The sequence below is a fragment of the Haplochromis burtoni genome, unplaced genomic scaffold (genome assembly GCF_018398535.1).
Source record: "Haplochromis burtoni strain Fernald_Lab_line unplaced genomic scaffold, NCSU_Asbu1 Contig_34, whole genome shotgun sequence".
NCBI classification, from domain to species: Eukaryota; Metazoa; Chordata; class Actinopteri; order Cichliformes; family Cichlidae; genus Haplochromis; species Haplochromis burtoni.
In genome coordinates this window covers 2,298,245-2,317,810 of record NW_024582395.1, presented here as the reverse complement: position 1 = coordinate 2,317,810, position 19,566 = coordinate 2,298,245, and the positions used below count along the sequence as shown (strand labels likewise).

The 19,566-nt window shown below is 40.1% G+C and overlaps 1 protein-coding gene across 1 annotated transcript in view; it reads right to left on the bottom strand.

Moving 5' to 3' along the window:
• The window catches only part of hsd17b4 (hydroxysteroid (17-beta) dehydrogenase 4), a 33,343-nt gene that overhangs the window by 1,725 nt on the left and 12,052 nt on the right, over positions 1 to 19,566 (bottom strand). Inside the window, exons 12-23 of the mRNA XM_005919087.3 lie at positions 17,002 to 17,114; positions 9,022 to 9,134; positions 8,627 to 8,750; positions 7,607 to 7,658; positions 5,873 to 5,944; positions 3,853 to 3,956; positions 3,668 to 3,733; positions 3,238 to 3,307; positions 2,998 to 3,104; positions 1,972 to 2,058; positions 1,780 to 1,866; positions 1,437 to 1,575 (exon numbers count right to left, since the gene is read on the bottom strand). Of these exons, the coding sequence (XP_005919149.1) occupies positions 1,437 to 1,575; positions 1,780 to 1,866; positions 1,972 to 2,058; positions 2,998 to 3,104; positions 3,238 to 3,307; positions 3,668 to 3,733; positions 3,853 to 3,956; positions 5,873 to 5,944; positions 7,607 to 7,658; positions 8,627 to 8,750; positions 9,022 to 9,134; positions 17,002 to 17,114 (1,134 nt within the window). The remainder of the gene's footprint in view (positions 1 to 1,436; positions 1,576 to 1,779; positions 1,867 to 1,971; positions 2,059 to 2,997; positions 3,105 to 3,237; positions 3,308 to 3,667; positions 3,734 to 3,852; positions 3,957 to 5,872; positions 5,945 to 7,606; positions 7,659 to 8,626; positions 8,751 to 9,021; positions 9,135 to 17,001; positions 17,115 to 19,566) is intronic.

Here is a 19,566-nt window from a genome sequence, read left to right as displayed (position 1 = left end):
ACCTGAACGGCTTATTTAACCCGTGACCTGTGTCTTAACCTTCGTTTCATGGGTGCGCGTGGGAGCCAATCATATGATTTTTTTTGAGAAAAAAAAAGGAGGAGGAAGACAGTCGAGCACAAATTTACTACGGGACACTCCAGTGAGCAGCAGCACAATCAATTTTATGCTGACAGGAGGTTTGCGGCCTTGTAAATCCATCACAAAAATCACTCCCAACCCTCTCTGGGGAAATTTAAATGTGTGAACTCCGAACCACCCGAGCAACATGAGCAGCAGCCTTTGTTAGATATGTTTAGCAGACCAATTACAACACAATAAATCTGCCTGGAATACTTGAACCAACTTCCAAAAGTTGCATGTAAAAGGTTCAAATCTTTATTATTTCTTATTCTTTACTCATGTGCTCCCTTAAGAGTTGTCTAGCGCACCATCTCCCCCCATCTCACACCAGCCCTCTGCATGACCTTCTTCACTACATCCATTCATCTTCTGAGGTCTTCCTCTTTTCGTCCTCCCTGGCAGCTCCATATTTACTCCTCTGCACACATCCAAACCATCTCAGCCTTTCATCTCTTACTTTATCTCTAGCTGTACCTCTGATGCACTCATTTCTAGTCTTCTCCATCCTGCTTTACAAAAATGTTAACATCTGCAACTCCGCCTCCTGTCTTTCTGTCAGAGACACTGTGTCCAAACCATACATCATAGCAGGTCTCACTATCATCTTAGAAACCTTCCCTTTCACTCCTCCAGTCACAAATCACCCCTGATACTTGTCTCCACCCACTCCACTCTCATCTTCAGCCCTCTTGTCCACTGTCTGTTGCTTTGCAAGGTTGACCTCAGGTATTTAAACTCTCGCTGTTGCACCTTTCCTTACAGACTTTTATTCCTCCACCTCTCCACGCCCTCTTCGATTTCCTTCCGTGTCTCACTGCAGATCACAGTGTAATCTGCAAAAATACTCCACGGGATGTTTGTAGTATTTATTTATTCCACATATAAGTCACGACCTTCTAAATATGATACAACCACCGCGCTGCATCAGACCACCTTTGGTGCAACAGATCCACTGGCAAAGCAATCAGACAGCCCCTAGAAAAGGAATGGTATTGCACAGCTGCATGGTGCCCGGCTGTGAGCACACACTTCATTTAAGGATCTGTGCTCGCCATTGTGCAACTGTCATGATGAAGGTCGTTTTGTAGAACACTGGAACTTGACACTATAGTACAATCCCATCCAGCTCTCCTCGTGATCTCTCCTCCACTAGACAGAAAGCCTTGAGGCGGCACATGTAGATGTGCCGCCCTGGAGGAGCTGGACTACCTGTGCAACCTGATATTAAACTGACTCTATGTTATACTGATGATCAAATGTAGTTACCTGAAATAAAGTTATATTTTTATTCTCAAAGCATTCAGTAGACTTACTCCACTGTGCTGCTTTCTTCCCATCTTTCGTTATCTCCCAGCCGAACACAGCGTTCACCTTCTTGACCAGCTCTGATCCCACGTCTTTGATACGACGGCCGATCTCTGCAAACACCAGCTCACTCTGAAGGCCACCTCCCTGCATGAATAAGTAGAAATGACATGAAAAGCTCATGTCCATTCTCATTTTCAGGATCCATTATCGTGATATGTCCCAAGTACAAATTCATTTTGTCCAAATTACCTACAAATACGAAAAATGAAAAGACATCAGGTGCTCTAGGACAGAGTTAGGTAAAAGGGACGATTGTTAATTGAATGGAGTATTTTCCGACTGATGTACCTGAGAGAGATTTTCTGGAGATGCTCCTGAGGCTCTGTGCAAATCCACATAGGCTCCTGCCAGCACGACTGCATCGGTCTCCTTCACCTGGATGAGAGAGACTGGAGCTGAAACTTCACTGTAGTGTAACATTTACCCATTCATCCCTAAAATTGTTCTGATTGTATCCAAGCCAAACTTAAAGACACTCACTTTGCACTGGATGTGAACTCTGTTGCCTTCCTTCCACATCTCAGTCTGCAGTGACTGACCCGGCATCACCGGCTTCACAAAGCGAACCTGAGGAGCAAAGGTGGGCGGTTAAGGAGAGCGAGGGTGGCAGATCTGCAGATACAGGTTTCTGAGATGGTAGCCATATTAACTCTTCACTTCTCACTCCTTTTTGCACACAAGCTTCCATCGCAAAAAAAATATTTCCAAAGCATAAAAGGAATTTCACATCAAACAGCTTAAAGGCCTTGTGACAGAAATCAGGAGATGAAACCATAAAACAGTGTCAACGGTATTGCGGAGATAAAAAAAAAAAAAAAAAAAAAAGGAAGTAAGCTTCAGTGACACATCATTACAGCAGAGCCGTGCTGTGATGGAAATAAGGCGGGAGCAATCTGACACAGAATTAGATTATAAAATGTTGCGTTAATGTGAATCAGTCCATTACTGAAGTGTGAGACGTCATGGGAATGAATAAGAGAATATTAAACTATTGTCACGCTGTCGGGTGCAACGGATGACGTTAACCTGGAAAGCAATTTGTCTAAAGAAGCTGACGCAGCTGCACAAGTGGCCAAAATTAAACGCTGTCTAACATCTCAGTAAAGTTTCCGACCATGAAGATGATACTTTATGGCAGAATATTAATTTTGCAGGTCTACTTTTGCATTTTTATTGAAGTTATTCTGTCTCCGGAATATTAAACTTCAGTCTCAATCAAAGATGATCGAAATCAAATGATTTTTTCCTTCGTCTAAAGAAAGCCTCTCGGCGCACAGCCTGAATGACAGGTTCAGATGATATCTGTCAGTAATTGTCTGTTAGAGAAAACCATCTAGAGAGAGGGTGGACCAGAGTAACGATCCACCCATCAGCTCTTTTCACCCTCAAAATCAAAGAGGAACCACTAACGTAAGACATTCTCTGAAATCACGAAAGTAGTCTTCGCATGAACTCGAAAGCCTCATTCGCAGGATCACACAGTTTAAAATCGCAGGTTACGCTCACCTTGATGGCCTTGAACCTGGAGGGGTCGTTGTCGGCGAACTGCTTGAGGACGTGTCTCGCAGCGAAGCCGAACGAACACAGGCCATGCAGGATGGGAGCTTTGAAGCCTGACCAGAGAGCACGTCGAGTACGGCATGTCACGTTTAAATAACACCAAAATGCATTCAAAATACCAGACAAAGATTAAGTCCTAAGCAAAATTTAAAAAACAAAAAAACCCCCAACATGTTAGACTCTAACCTCCCATAGCAGCAAAGCTGGGGTCTATATGAAGAGGGTTCCAGTCTCCACTCAGGCGATACAAGGCAGCCTGTGACCACAGGGGAAACAGATATTGTTTAGATCTATATCTAATTCATAAACCCCTGAACTTCTCATGCACAGATCTGGGATGAAATTAAATTATCATGAAGGCAATGGAAGAGATACCTAAAATAGGAATATCTTTGAAGTAATACAGTCACAGCCCTTTAAATTGCTTAAGGGATTTAGTTTTAAATTCCTCTTCTTTTTTCCCTGCATCACACAGTCAGCACACACACCCCCCCCTCCCCAAACACTTCTGCCTCTCTGAAAAACTTCACGTTTATTTCAGACCCACACGATATCACCCATATATTATAAACGCAGCTAATTTATTGTGCGGCAAAACCCACACAGACTCACTCACTTGGTCTCTTGTGGTTGAATCGATCACAACAGCATCTGGTGAGCGTTTAGGAGGAGGAACAGGAGGCTGGAGGCAGCACAAAACAAACACTTGACATGTGATAACATTTTTATTTATTTATTTATTTATTTTACATTTTCTTATACTGTCCCTTTAGTAAAACAGCTTGTATACAGAAAACTTACTTTGGCTTTCTCAGAGCTTCTCTTTCCTCCGAAGCCTCCAGCACCGACAACAAACACCGAAAACTGGTTGTAGCACACCAGCTCGTTGCCACTGTAGGTATTCACTGCAGGAAGCACAATTTCTTGCAGTTAATGACAAATATCAGAGCCAGAGAGAGCATTCATGTCCTTTTACTTAAGGGAAAGCAAATCCACAATGATCTTCTACTACTACACTTTATGTTAAAGCCCTACATGCAAAGTCTTACTTCTGCAATGAATTGCACACAAAAAAATAAAATACAACCTTTTATTATTTCATAACTCAGTAGTTTCAGTCTTTTCCTCTGCATACAAACACACACACACCTTAAGATTCTCCAAATCTATAAACTATATTGCATACCGTAGATACCTTACAATTAGAAATATTGTTCTTCTTAACTATTTTTGCAGTCTCTCACAGCAGAGAACCACTCCCAGCCCCTACTGTAAACGTACTGTGCTGGAAATAATTACATATAGGTCATATAATAGTATCACAAGGTGCTGCACATCCAAGAGCTGAATCTCCAGCTCCACCACATGCCTAAGAATGTGGAGGTCATGAAATTATTGACATGTTCAAGAAATCAGTTTTAGATGATGTGAGCTTTGCTGCATTATCCTGCCGGAAGCAGACATCAGGAGATGACGACACTCTGGTTATAAAAAGATGGACATGCTCAACAACAATCCTCAGGTAGGCCAAGTCGTTTAAATGTTGCCCAGTTGTTGCCAAGTGTGACAAGAAAACATCCCCACACCATTATACTACCACCAGCCTGAACTGATGATACACCCTAGATTGGATTCATGCTTTTATGTTGTTTACACCAAATTCTGATCCAACAGTCTGAATGTGGCTAAAGAAATCGACACTCAGACCAGGCAACCTTTTGCTGGTCAATTTTGGTGAACCTGTGCAAGCCTCGGGTTCCTGCTCTTTGCCAGAGTGGCACTCAACACTCGAGTGTTGTGCATTCAGAGATGCTTTTCTGCATACCTCCGATTTTAACAAATGGTTCCTTGTGTTAACGTTTCTCTTCCATCAGCTTGAAGCGGTCTGGCCATTATCTGACATCAGCAAGACACTTTTGTCCAGATAACTGACACTCCCTGCATAGTTTCTCTTGTGAGATGTGTGGGAAAAAAAAAAAAAAAAAACAGCAGATCAATAGATCTGAATGTTCAACTAACGTCCAGCAAAACAGTCCCAGAAGACTTTTTATGTTTTGAAGTGAGATGTCTTTGAGATTCAGAAAGCTAAACTCATCCTTGTGCAGTACATGATTTCTACGCAGTGAGAAACTTATTAAAACATTTAAACAAACATCCCTAGTGTGGCAAAGACACTGAACGACGGTGAATTCAACACACTTACACATATCATTACCTGTAATAATAAACAGACGGGGGTAAAAACAAACCAGCCAGACACAAGCCAGAGCAGGAGGAAGCGCACGAATAACCGCATGGAAGCCGAATGAAGAGGAACAATTAGCAGCTATCAGAAGGAATCAAATCCTCTTCATAGTCGACGCGCTGCCTGATTAATTTAATTAAATCAATTCAAAACATAACAGGCACAGAGACAAACAAAGCTGTTTGTATGAGACATGACTGTGACAGGCCATCTTACTGAAATGACTTTATCCTAACAGAAGCTGACTGGTTTTGTGTGCATGAAGACGTTTCTGTGAAGACTCCAGGGAACCTTGTGTCCCATGCTATTTGTTTTAAGTTGGATTAATTATAAATCAGAGTTGCTCTAACATCCTCCATCTCTATGGACTTGTCCAACAAAAATAAGAGCCGCTCTCAGTCCCTTATTTCAGTCCCTGCAGTCACAGACTGTAAATTAACTCGTGTTAATTCAGCCTTAGAGGCGACTCTCAGGAAGAAACACATTAAAGTGGTAAAAACAAATGAATATGGAATAAATACTGTAAATGATATCACGTGCTTGGCCTATATGGCAAAAGAAAAAAAGAAACCTTACCATCCAGGAGGATGACGGCTCCAGATCCTTTATCCAACACGTCTGCTATCGTGGCCTCAGAGGTGAGTTTACCTGAAAATGTATTTTAGTTATTTATTTATTTATTTATTTATTTATTTATTTAATCCAAGCCCTGCAAACTATTACCTCTCTAGTTTTAAGTCAAAGTATCTGGCATAAGGTCAATTAATACTTTGTAAACATACAAACTCTAAAAGCCTTGAGACAAATCTCTAAACCTCTCTGTAGCATGTGCTGGATCCGCAATTCTCCAATTACAGATTAGTCAGTCAGAAAGTTAATCTGCAGTAGGTTAATTACTAAAGTCAATTTTCAAGCCAAAACACCAAGACTCACAAGGGTGTGCTACTTCTCCTTGTCTTAAATAATGCATAACTAAATAGAGTTTTGGGTGTTACAACACTGATCAAACCAGAAAAAACACCATCTGGTTTCAAATAAGTATTTTTAATGATCACTTTTTACAAAGCAAGGACATGTCGGCTACTGTGAGAAACTCTGAGGCATTCATCTTTAAGAAAAACAAAAGCCGTTCTCTGTAATGGTAACGCGTGAGGCAGAGCTGGGCTCCTCACAATCCTATTAGTCCTGTTATAGGACATGTGCAAAATGCATCAATGCTTTTGAGGTAACCTCGGTCATATCAGAGTTTAGATTTCTAGACTCATTATAAAAAAAAAAATGAGACTGAAAATACCCATCCATGTAAATACACCTAAACTTGTCCCTTGCTGTATGTAATGTGTTATCCACTGCAGTGTGATTTAGGCTAAAGTGACACAGAAAGGCTCTAAAAGTGCTTTTAATAAACAGAAATGTTTAAACGCTAAAAGAAATAAATGTTTGGAGTCAATATTCAATTTAAATCACAACAACGCCGGCTGCTCCCTCATTTTTCACAGTGGCTGGATCCACATGTTTGATTTGGCACCGATTTTATGCTGGATGCTGATGCAACACTCCTATTTATCAGGCTTGAGACTGGCAGTGGGAGTACACTAGCTTCTGAGCCCCCAAGGCTGGCTGTGTTTCCTCCCAGTCTAAAACCAGGGATCTTGCTTGTGAAAAGCAAATGTGTCAACCAGTACACCATGGAGCCACAAGGAAGCGCTCTATAAAATACTTTAGTTATAATCTCAGTAAGTTAATTTTTCCAGTCTTTTATGGGTTCAGTGGGCAGATTGACACGTTTTGTTTTCACGTTTCATGAAGTTTTTAACCAAACTTTGTAGATTCCATGTCTGGACAACCTTGAGCTTTGCTTGTGCGTTTTACATCAAACAAATATTTGCAGGCATGGCCAAAATAACTGAATCTAATAATATTTTGTAATGAGACTGTAACAACTGTAAAAGCTACAGAATGCACACATCTGGCCTACGGCAAAATGCCTCACATGATCAGAAATGCCAAGTTGTAAAAAAACAAAAACCGTACACAACTTTCACGCTCTGTCTCTTATGCGCTTTCAGCTACAAACATGCTCCCAACCCTCGGCAGGTCAAAGCTCCACGCCGCTGCCAGCTTCGAGAGCTGCAAGCCAGCTGCAAGGACAGAGAGCCCGCCATCGCAGCTGTGAGCAAGTCCTGCAAGAAGGCAGCAGCGGCAGCTGCCAGAGTCAGCAGCTGTAAACAAGTTGCTTCATCTCCCAGAATTTCTCCAGCAATTAAAACAAAAAAAATTCTTTCTGCAGAATTATCAGAGGGAAAATACCTGAAGTTGGCAGAGGTTTGTAAAGCTCCAAGTACTGCTCCCCATGCAACACCTAGAAAACAAACAAACAAAAAGAAAAATGAATATAGCAGTTGCGACATAATTATAAGAGGCATAAAGCCTCAGTTACTGTTTTAAGCAAGACTTTGTAAAGTGTTATAACAGGGTGCTTTTTTCCCCCGCTCTTTAATGCCAGCTTGTGCTTCCTCGTATTTCCTCTCCTCCCAATACTCAGAAACTGTCACTGCCCCGCCCCCTCTCTCTACCATGATCTTTTAAATCCATGAACTTGCCTTGCGGAAACTAGAGAGGAAGCTTCTGGAGGAACTAAGAGCTTTTATAATCAAGTGGCGTGATGCATAAACTCCTCACCTCCGTGTGACAGTTGATTCTTACAGCGCTTACTTTGTAGTGTTTGTGCATATGGATCAACAGATAATAAAACAGAACACAGTCAGACGGCGAGATGCAAACAATGCGCCATCACCCCGGGTGTGACAACACATTTGAATATATGGGATAACTTAACGCTAATGTGTTGAAGCGTCTCACAAAGTTTGTTTTTAAAACATACACACGTTTGTCGACAGCTATGTGGTGCGTTATTGTGCAAACAATGCAAAGAAAGAACAAACGCCAGTGATTGGTGCTGCTAATAGGACGAAGATGATAAATCATCAGCTCCATTAACAAAGTTAGGAATCTAAATATATAAAAGGCCAGGTGATTAAGCTGTTTGGCGCATCACAGCTAACTGACATCGCTTAAGACTGATGTTGGGGTGTTAAGCATTTCTCATTCGGCAGCTCCGGCTTATCCGTCCTTGTATCGCTCCCTCACGCTCTTGCTGCAAAGATGCGACAAAGAGATGCAAGCGTAACCGCCGATGGGATGCATTAGCATAATTAAAAGCATCCCGTACGATACGAACATGTACGTACAACAACAACAAAAGTCAAACTCAGCTGCACACAAGGACAAATACAGACACAGCAGACATCAACATGCACGTTTTCTAACCTGGGTAAAATCTATGTTGAGTCCAGGGACTGAGCTCAGACCACCATCCATCATAGCTGCCTGGGAGGGAATGACCCCGAAGGTGGGGAGGCAGCTGAAGTCCGGATGGCCTTCATACAGGAACCTACATTAAAATGCAAGTGTTAGTGCTCAGTGAAACAGCATACCTCTGTAGGAATAGGTTGCTGACAGATAAAAATAACAGCACAGATGGCTGCACAGGCGTTTCAGCGTGGATGGAATCCAGCGCATTCTTCCCCCTCCATGCAGGTCAAGGTAACAGTAATGATTGAAGCCATGATTAGCATTATTTTCTGTCCAATTTCATGTAATTTGCCTTTTTACAACTACTGAGGAAACTACAGTCAATAACACAAACACATGCAGAATCACACCTCAGATGGTCTGGGTCCTTGGTGGACATGCCGACACCCAGCGCATACAGGATACACTGGGTGTGGTTGAAGCTGAAAGTGGTTGGAGGAAGTTTTTGTCCCACTGCTTTAGTCTGAGAAGAGAAAGAAGAGAAAACAGAAAGAGGATTAAAACAAAAAAAAAAAAGGTGTAATTTTTAAAGAAAGAAAACAAGTTGCATCACAAAAATCACACCATAATGGTTTAGCCTCACAGCTACTCGGTAAGAAGGATCAAGCAAACATTTAGAGTGAATGCGTCAGTGTCAGTACACCATGTAATGGAACTACAGACACACCAAGAGAAAAGGCATTTCTAAATGGTTACATGTATTTTTTAGGACGCTGAAATGAACACGATCATTTAAGAAAACACTGAGGAGCAGATGAAATGCCGGCTTATGAGAAGATCTGTTGCTTCGCTTCAGGTGCCGGTGATAAATCTTTAAATGCACCCCTCCCTCTTTCAAAAATTTATTCAATCTGACAACAATTAGGCTGCAGACATCCAGTGTAAACAAGTGAGTGCATATCTTCCAAAGTTAGAAGGAAATTTGTTAGAAAGTCTCTTTTTTGTTAATCACCCTCCGCTGTTGTTAAGCAGTGAGTCGCTGTCTAGAGTAACACAAAGAAATTTTACAGTTAATCGTTACTGTGGATCGTTTCCTCTTCGCTCATCTGACTCGATTAGATTTAATCACCCATCACATTACAAGCGCATTAAAGAGTTTATCATCAGGTCTGAAAAAGAGGTGTCCACACCAAAGCCTGACTGCTGTCTTAAAAGATTTTGCTGAACTTATTCTTTAATATACAAGAACCACGTAGAAAACAAAAAAGTATGCATAAATGCTAATAAAATATTACAAAAGGAGACCGCATCAGAAGATATAAAAAGATTCTCCCCAGATGATCACATATTTGATTTGGCTGTGATCTGTGAGGGAGGTAGTTTGAGGACTCGTGGGACCTCAGAGTTGAAAGGAATCAGCAGTTCAGAAATGTACTCCTGTGTCGCACCAGGCAGAGCTTTGTGAGCGATCAGCACAATCAGTCCAAAACAATCCCGGTCTTGAACGGTGGCCAGCGCAGGGAGGCCAGAAATTGAGCCATGTTAAATTTGTGCTTGCACTTCTCTTAACGAGCAGCCGGAAAATGAACCGAAACTCCTGAACACGCCATCGCAGTAATCGAGTGTTAATGACAAAGTCACAAATGTCTTTTAAAGGCCTCAGCGGTATTGTAAATATTTTAAAGCCCTCGTTAATTCCTGGGTGAGGTTGGTAGGAGGTTGTTACTGGTAGAAGTTTTATGAATATAGCATATCTGAATAATTTTCTGCGGCCTGACTGAAACTCATCATGAAACCACCAAAAGAAGAAATATCTTTTGAAAGGATGGTGCAAAAAATAAATAATTTTTTTCAGAATTTTAAGGCCTTGATAAAAATGCCATTTCTCAATCCTAGAAACTGAGGTCTGATTAAATAAATATTTTATTTGTCAGCATAATATTGTCAAATTTAAATATGCTTGAGTGCATCCTATAAACTCAAAACTGCTTAAAAATGTATTTTTAACTGAAGGATAAAACATATTCCAGGAAAAGCATGAAGGTCCTCGGGGTTCTCAGAAGCAGCTTTCTGTGTAATATGAATGTTGTTTATCATTGTACTGAAGCACTAGTACGCGACACATAAGAGCACAAACTGTATTAAGTGTCTGACTCAAACAGAGCAGGAAAGGGGGTGAAACGGTCCCGCCGACTCCTTCATGTTAGCGAGAATTATTAAGACATACAAGAAATCCAGTTAAAGCGCACTATAAATATACATCTCTGGCAACATTACAGTCACAGCAGTACTGCAGTTACTCATTTGTCATGTTTACAGCCACTGTGCTGTAAATAAGACAGCTATTGTTCGAAACAATATTGCTTGGCAGAATGGTGCGATTCACACTCTGCATAATATCACCTCTCAGCTGATCGAAAGACATCATAAAACCTGGCCTCTGGAGAGCCGTTTTTAATTAAAACTGCATTTAAATGCAGATGTGGGGAATTGTGTGTTTTCAGACCAATTCCAGCTTCCCAGTACTTGGGAATATTATTAGTGCCTGCTCTCCTGCATGCACACGGCGAGATTAAAGCTGCAGTTGAGGAGCGGGGATAAAAAGCAGTAGTGGCTTGTGTAGGAGTAAGTCAAGTTAGTCAGTTACTTGAGTGAGATGATATGGGAGAGGGAAAAAAAAGGTTTAAAGCAAAAGGATAGCTTTGTTATCCGGTCTATCTTCACTCATTTACTGTCTGCTCCACACACTGCAGATCTATGTTTTTGTTTCTCTTCTTTCCATCTATTATTCAGTGTACAAATATGTAACTTCAAATTAAGCTTGCTGATATTTTGCCACTTTTTCCTCATATATTAATTATTGCTTTTCCAATGAAGAGTCAGACTGGTGATAAAATTTTAATTGTTACTCAGTTGATCAAAACACATGATACACAGTACTCTGTTAATTCTGTTTGATAAATCCATAACAACTGTTTCACCTCCACCTGAAACTGATGCACATTTTAAGTCATGATTGAGATTTTTGCATTTGTCCTATTGTTTTTTCAGATATTTTTGTTAGTCATGCAAAACCATGTTGCTAAATATATCAATATAACACTAAAGTTACACGAATAATAAAGCGCACTTTATGGGCATTTTTTATAATACTTGTACTCCTTATATTAAAACTCTTGTTGCCAATTTCTGATAAAGTACACCAACCTAAAACTAAAGGAGTACTTGCAGTTGCTTCATTATTCCCCAAGCAGTTATCAGCAGATGGAGCCACATATTTGGGTTGGCACAGACTTTTCACTCTTCCTGGCACAATCCTCACATTTATCCCAGATTGGGACCGGCACTAGGAGTTCACTACCTTGTGACAGTTTTTTTTTTCCCCCTTCCCTACACTTAGCTTTTTATGTATTAAAGGAGAAGGAGGATAATGTGATCAACCCAGGCACACAACTGCTGTTGTCTCAAGACGAGAGGATTTAAAACAAGAGTATGAATGTAACTAAGACTGAATGGCAGCCATGAAATATGAATATATGAAATACCTTGATATCCACCTTGCATGTGGAGAGAGGTCAATACAATACCAAGAAAGTCACATGTGTGTCTTGGGTGACACATGCACCCAGCAATCATCAAAATTCCTACAATAACTCTGGCGGTCAACCAGAATTCATATACCCTTAGTTACAGTTTTAACTCTTGTTTCATTCCATTGTTCCTGACTGCAAGAGACGGCATGAAATACCTGGATGACCCATACCCACAAAGTCAGAGGGGATCTCCACTCACCACAAGCTCAGACTGCAGGGAAAAAGGGGTGGGGGGTAGCCATATTACCCCTGTAGAAGCAGGCAAAGAAGGAAGCCCAACCAACAGCGGCACAGAATTTGGAAACCTCAAAGTCTTTACGCTCCTGAAGTGGTATCAACAACCGAGTGTGAAAGGAGTTCCCTTCCTGTGCCCATAACGGACAAAGAATGCATCCGTTATAGAACTCAGCATTCGTGCCAATCTACAGTCTTACAGCCTGAAAAGGGCAAAGCTGACATTATAACACAGGTCCTCTGCCCCCTCTCTGAGTGCCAAAGGCAGACAAAATAATAGGTATGACAGGTGGACAGCATTCTGGAAAGAAAAGAAGTGATGAGCAACAAAGCAATCCCACGCCCATTAGGATGACAACACAAACAGTCCATGGCAGCAGACAGGACATGAAGTTCAGTTACATGCTTTGTTGATGCAACAGTGAGAAGAAAGGCAGTCTTACCAGATAACCATCTCTGGTAACTCCCCTCGAGGGGTTCAAAGGATGGAGAAGACTAAGCTTCCAGAACAATTGTGTTTTCCATGAAGGAAGTGACAGCATGTTGTGGCCAAAGGCAAAAAGCACCATTCAGAAAATGACCCACCAGAGGATGACACCCAACATAACAATTATCCACCACAACATGATGGGCTGAGACAGGCGCGACATACACTTGGATAGTTAAGACTGAGAGCCGGTGGTTCAGTAACATTTGGAAATACAAGCTTAGAGCACTGCTAAGGGACCACATGTTGATCTTTACATCAGCTGGAAATGAGCTTTCACCTATTGGTAATACAATACCCTAACTGATGATGCCCAATTATTTAATATGGTCTGGGCCCGGGTTTCCTCACAAGAACTCAAAGGTTTGCCCAGCCCTTCAGTGACCATACATATAGATGAAGGAGATCTGAGTGTGGAAGAAAAAAAAAAACACACCCCTGCAGCTGAGATAGGACATCAAAACTCAGTGGGATCACTGGGAACCAAACCCTCCCTGGTCAGTATGTATCCCTCTATCCTGTGAAGCGCATGAGCAAAGGAAGCAAGAGAAGACATACAGCAGGCCATCTGGCCAGGGGTGTGCCAGTGTGTGCTCTGGTAGCCTAGTTGGTTTTAAGGGAGAGAAGAACAGTAGATTGCTTTGGAAATGTTGAGACACCAAACAGGTCGACTGTCACACCGCCATATATCCTTTCACTGGGACAGGGCTTCTAGCAGCACGCCTGCAGCCTCATTGTGCACGCCTGTTAAAAAGCCAGATACCTCATCAGGTTGCTTGCACCACTCAGCTCACATATGTAATTTTGACGGCATTACGTCTTCATCCCTGTGCATGTGTGCGGTGGATATCCAGTTATTTCATACAGTCTCTTGCAGTCAGATAGAATGAAACAGATCAGGGCTGCACTATGGCCTAATATAAGATAACTAAAGACTATTGAGTTTTGAATAAGGCCAACCTACTTTAGTAAAAAGTGCAAGAACAAAAATATATGGCTCACACAATAAACATAATAAATACATTTCAATATAATAGAGTTCTATTTCTGTCTGCTTTATGGAAGCGTTAGAAAGATTAACCTTGAAACCTGGAGTTTGAATTGCATTATGAAAAAAAAGGTGCTTTCTTTTCTTTTTCATCCCATTTAGAAAACAACATAGAAACACCTCTCTGTATGAACCAAGATATTTCAATGACACTACCATAATTACTACTGTCGAATGAACATGGCACTAAACTAGAATAAAAACCTCTATATTTTAACCTTGCTATGCCTCTGGTATATTGCTTTGCCTACATAAATGTTACAACAAATAATATTTTGGGCTATCAGACCTGTATACAGATTGAGCTCCATGGCATGCCAGCAATACAGAAGCCGCACAGCTGATAACTTAAGCAGTGTGTGTACCTCTTAGCATGACAAGGACAAAGGCACAAATGCAACTAGCAGAGCATGTGTGGGCAGAACTACACACAAACACACACAAACGTCAGCCGAGGACACGGTTGTGATGTTTGTCTTGAGGCTACAGTGTGACTCTGTTCCAAATCTCCTAACCAGGGAGCCACAAAAGCTCAGAGAGCCACAGCAGAGAGGACAGTGATACACAAGAGTGAGTATACCTCATTTCACATTTAGGCACTGAATCATGATATTATTGAACCTGGCTAGTAAGTGCTGTTAATGACTCACAGGATTTAAAAGAACAGTTTGCAAAAAAAGGTAATTTTGAGAAGGCAAATCAATAAAACACCAAGAAACAAAATGTGCAACCATAAGACACAGCAGAAGAAAAAAATTATTTAGCCAAGGCAGCTAGTAATACTGACATTATCTTTGACTTGTACAATTTATTGTCGTTAGAGCCTACAACTGGGTGAAAGTATGGATATACACTAGACAGGCCTGTTGCAGGTCTATTTATCTTATTTCATACTTGTGCATGAAAGTTTTGTTGCTGTTGTTTAACATAGTTTTGAAATCTTGTTTTTTATAAAACATTTTATGTGTAAAATGAGAAAAAAATCAAACAAAATCTGATTCTAAAATATACAAACATTCCACAAGTGCTCATATTTCTTTATTGTTTTTAGACATTTGATTCCATTATACAAATGTTTCACTGTCAGCTTTTTTTTTTTTCTTTCATTTCTACATGAATCCATTGTGGCCATTTACTGAAAACCCCAAATATTGTCCAGAAATGTATAGGCATGCATTTGGTGTACACTGTAACCACTGAACCATTAAAACACCCTCACTGTGCATCATCTAGCACCTAATATTCCAATTAGGAATTCCACTATTCCATGAATAGTGGAATTGTAAAGCACTTTGAGGGTTTCGAAAAACGCTATATAAATGCAATCCATTATTATTAATAATAATAATAATAATAATAATAATAATAATAATAATAATAATAATAATAATATTCTTAAGCAATGCATTACCTAACCAATGCATGAATACTGTTCATTCCTTCCTTCTTCTAGATGTGGCAATTCACATACACTGTTAATTAGCCATTTTATCAGGCAACGGCAACACAATTCAAAATAATTTTATAAATATTTGTGCAAAAAGAGAATTCGGTTTGAGTAGCATTTTGGACATCTGTTGGGCAGTTTAACTACTGCATACTACATGCAGCTCAATGCAAGCTCAATTTGGCCATTTGTGTGGAGAACCATGTTGGGATGCAGCACTACTTGCAGCTTGGTGTTTTATTTAGGAACTCAGCCATGTTTGAGCTGTAACAAGTTCCCTTTTCTGAGCTTCAGTAACAGGAAACACAGTAAAGTAAAGGAGAACGTATCCAGGGATTCATCGCTGCTCTGTGGTGCTCCAACAGCTTAGGTACTTTACATTTTAAAAGCTAGTTTGAGCAGGCTCTTGTCTGGTACCATCCAATATTTACAGGTGACATCCAAGTACACATGCATGTCGTAGAAGCAGTTTCTGAGTGGTTTATTATTGTTCCCAACTAAATTTAATGTGTTGACATATTTGAAACACTGTTTAGAGCTGCATGTGTCATTATGACCCAGCTATATCAGAGAGTAGAACAGTCTCAGTAGGAAGAATGATAGAAATTAAATGAAGAAGACAAAACTGAGTAACACCGATGGCAATAAGGTTAAGAACTGCAGAAGCCAGGAAACAGTGGAAGACTTTAAAAAACATCTTGTATGTCTGTTTTTTTACATCATAAAAAGGAAAGCATGAATGGATATGGGTTTCTTTATTCATGTTTCCTAAATGCATCCCAGATGCATTAGATAATAAAGTCCTGATGTTTTTTAATTAACCCTCTCAGGCTCAAATTAAACTTTTTGTTGCTAATGCACAGCCAAGTCCTGCAGTGGTACTTCTGAGTTATTAAAAAAAAAAAAAAAACTCATAAAATATGTATGTGGGGTAATCAGGTTGTTAGTTTTTAACTGTTGCAAATTGACAACGCCTGCCTTGAGAGGGTTAAAAGCTATGTCTACAGTTATCTAAACTGTTCCAGATATATCTCCTGCCAGCTAGCTCAAATGCTATAATGCTACTCTGTACCTGAAGATGCAACTGTTCCACACCCTGATCCCTTTCAGGCATTGATACCATGTCGTGGACAAATTGCTACTATACGAGTATGAAAGTCTTTCGATTTATAGTCAGATGCTAGGGTAGATGCCCTAGATGCTAGGGCAAAGCCTTCAAAACATCAATCCACAAATCAGTTAGACCTGTCACAGTAGCTACTTCCACTTTTACTAACATACACTGGCTCTGTATTAAACACATGCAGTGATCCCCTCCAGACAAAGCCATGCATTTTGCAAACCATTTAATAAACAGCTGCTCTGAGTTTTTGTTTACATCTGACTAATATCTCACATCCACCTTTGATGTTTCTCATGTTCCACATTTCATATAAAGCACAGCAGCCAAGAGACAGCAGTTAGGACTCTTGTAAATACAGATTTTAAAACTAAACTTTATGATTTAGTTTTATATCAACATTGAACTAAAGAAGAAGAAAAAAAAAGCAAGAAAACACATTAACAGATTATTTTACTTACAGGATCAATCCCTGATCCCAAGCCTGCAGAGGCTGCAGCTGCTGCTGGATTCACACCAACATCACCCTGCGATTCCACTTGAGACAGCACACTCACCATTGACTGCAGAGACTCTAAATAAATGTGAGAGCGATACATGCTGTTAGCCAACCAAGATAATCATGTTACTTCTCAGCAAGATGAATTTATTCCTCAGCAATAGTCAAAGAGTTTTGTTTTCATTTGGAAATAAACACAGCATGGGTGAAGTGTTGAAACTGGCTCTCTTATATGAGTAGAAATCAACAATTGCTACAGAAGAGGAAACTGCCCGTCTTAAAGGAAAACCAATGACATTTGTAAAACAACTGTGTGAGGTTTGTTTTATCTATGCGAACAATAACTTGCACAGATTGTTTTTATTGTGCCACTAATTTAGATGCTGCACTTAGCTTAATATATTGTAAAGGCATGACAATAATAATTAGTCTTCTCGTGTAGCTCTTGGTAATATAACGAATAAGCATCAACATAATCATCTGCTAAATGTCAAATGTTTCATTAAGCATATTGTGTAGAGTGGGGTGTGGTTTTTGAGTAGTTCAGGGAGCCGTTTTATATAGCAGCATGCTGGGACCTGGACACACACACACACACACACACACACACCGACACACACACACACACACCCACACACACACACCCACCAAGCTGTGCAGCAAGTCTAAGAAGTATCTTGAGTGTGTTTCACCATGCCGGGCAGTCTCCAGCCGAGTATACAGTTTGCATGCATGTGTGTTGCAAACAGAAGAAAGACTGTTGCCTCCCTAATTCCTTCTGCACCGCTTGCTTTTTCCCCTCCCCATCATGCTGGATTTGACCAAATACTCCTCATCTAGGTACTGCATGCCATTTCACATGTATTACATATTAGAATTTGCTCCACATAAATTATATATAGTTTGTGTATACAGCCAAATATAATTATGTTTTTTAAACCAAATAGTTATAAACAAATTGCATCTATTCAAGTTTCACTAATTCAATATAATACAAACCATTAACAGAAAAAAAAAAATCTGTATTGCAGAAACTAAACGGTTGAACTGTAATCAATCAATCTGGCAACTTCAAGTCAAACAAACAATCTAAATCACAGTCAAACACAAAGTGGGCAGAAATATTTGATCAACATCCAGGGTAGCAATTGAACTGTCCACCAATGAGAGCACAGTATCACTCATTGGTGATCATATGAGCTGGTAGTAAGTACATTAAAAGGTTACTAAGACAACAGCCAGCCATCAAAGCGATGCACGACACAACTTAACAGCTCTAAAAAAATATTTTTAACATATATTAAATGAATGGAAATAAAGCCACCTTCTTCCACGTTATTTCGGCTCTAAATAAACATTATATCTTTCTTAATATAATGCAAAAAGTCTCCCTCTATAAGCCTGAAGGAACATCTTAGTCCCCTGGAGGTTTGTATATTATGGCATAATCAGTATACACCCTACCAATGAGCTAAAATGACCGGTTTTCTACTGTTTATGCAACTATAATACTTTATAAAACCATTGTATCACTGTAATGGCATGACAATGACATTAATCTATATCTACAAAAGGTTGAATTATGAATGACATACTATGTGATCACGTCGCCTAGCAACAACCAAACAGACTACAACAACATTTATATAATTGAGCAGGACCTGAGCATTGCAAGAGACCTACAATTACTGTAATTACATTTTCTACGTGTGATTAAATATCAGTATGAGCAGATGAAATAATACAGCAGCATGGGCATGTACTAGTATGTTCAGCTCTTTAGCATTTATTGTTAAACTGTTAAAAGGCTGCAAAACAGGAATTTGGTCGCGTTTTTCGAACCTCACTCTGAGTTGATGATTGCACTGAGAGGTCTTTGAATTTCGAAATATTCTTTCAATTGTCTCTTATGTGTAGTTGCTCATTCTGGTTTCACAGTTAGGAAACTGCAAAGACTGATTTTTTTTTTTAACCCAGCTATAGAACAACAAGCCTGGGGTTCATGTTTCAGTGAAACTATGCAAATGCTGAATAAATGAATTTCAGTCTAAAACATACTGATCCAGAAGCAGCTTTAAAATGGAAATACATGAGAGCCCTTATGTACCTGCAGAATAAACATTTCTCTATTCAAACAGTTGTTTGCACAAGTCCTCACTGTGGGTTCTCAGGTTGTTTTAAGAACACCCAAAAAGTGTAAATGTAACAACAAAGGCAACACAACTCTTTAAATATATATGCTGATTCAACCTGTTGCTGCATGAACAAAGGAAAATAGCTGAAACGTGCACGGACCGGGACCAGGGTAAGACTGAGAAGACCAGAGATCCTATTACCGTCACTCAGCGGCAGGCACTTACCAAAAAGAGGTAGCAACAAATAAGATACAAATGAGGTGGTACTACAAAGCCATGCTAATGAGACCAGCTAGTGCCCTGTGGGACTGCCACCCCCATTCTGTTAATGTTAACACCGCCACCCTCTCTTTGAATGTGGATATGAAAGGAAGGATAAGGTGGAGAGAAAT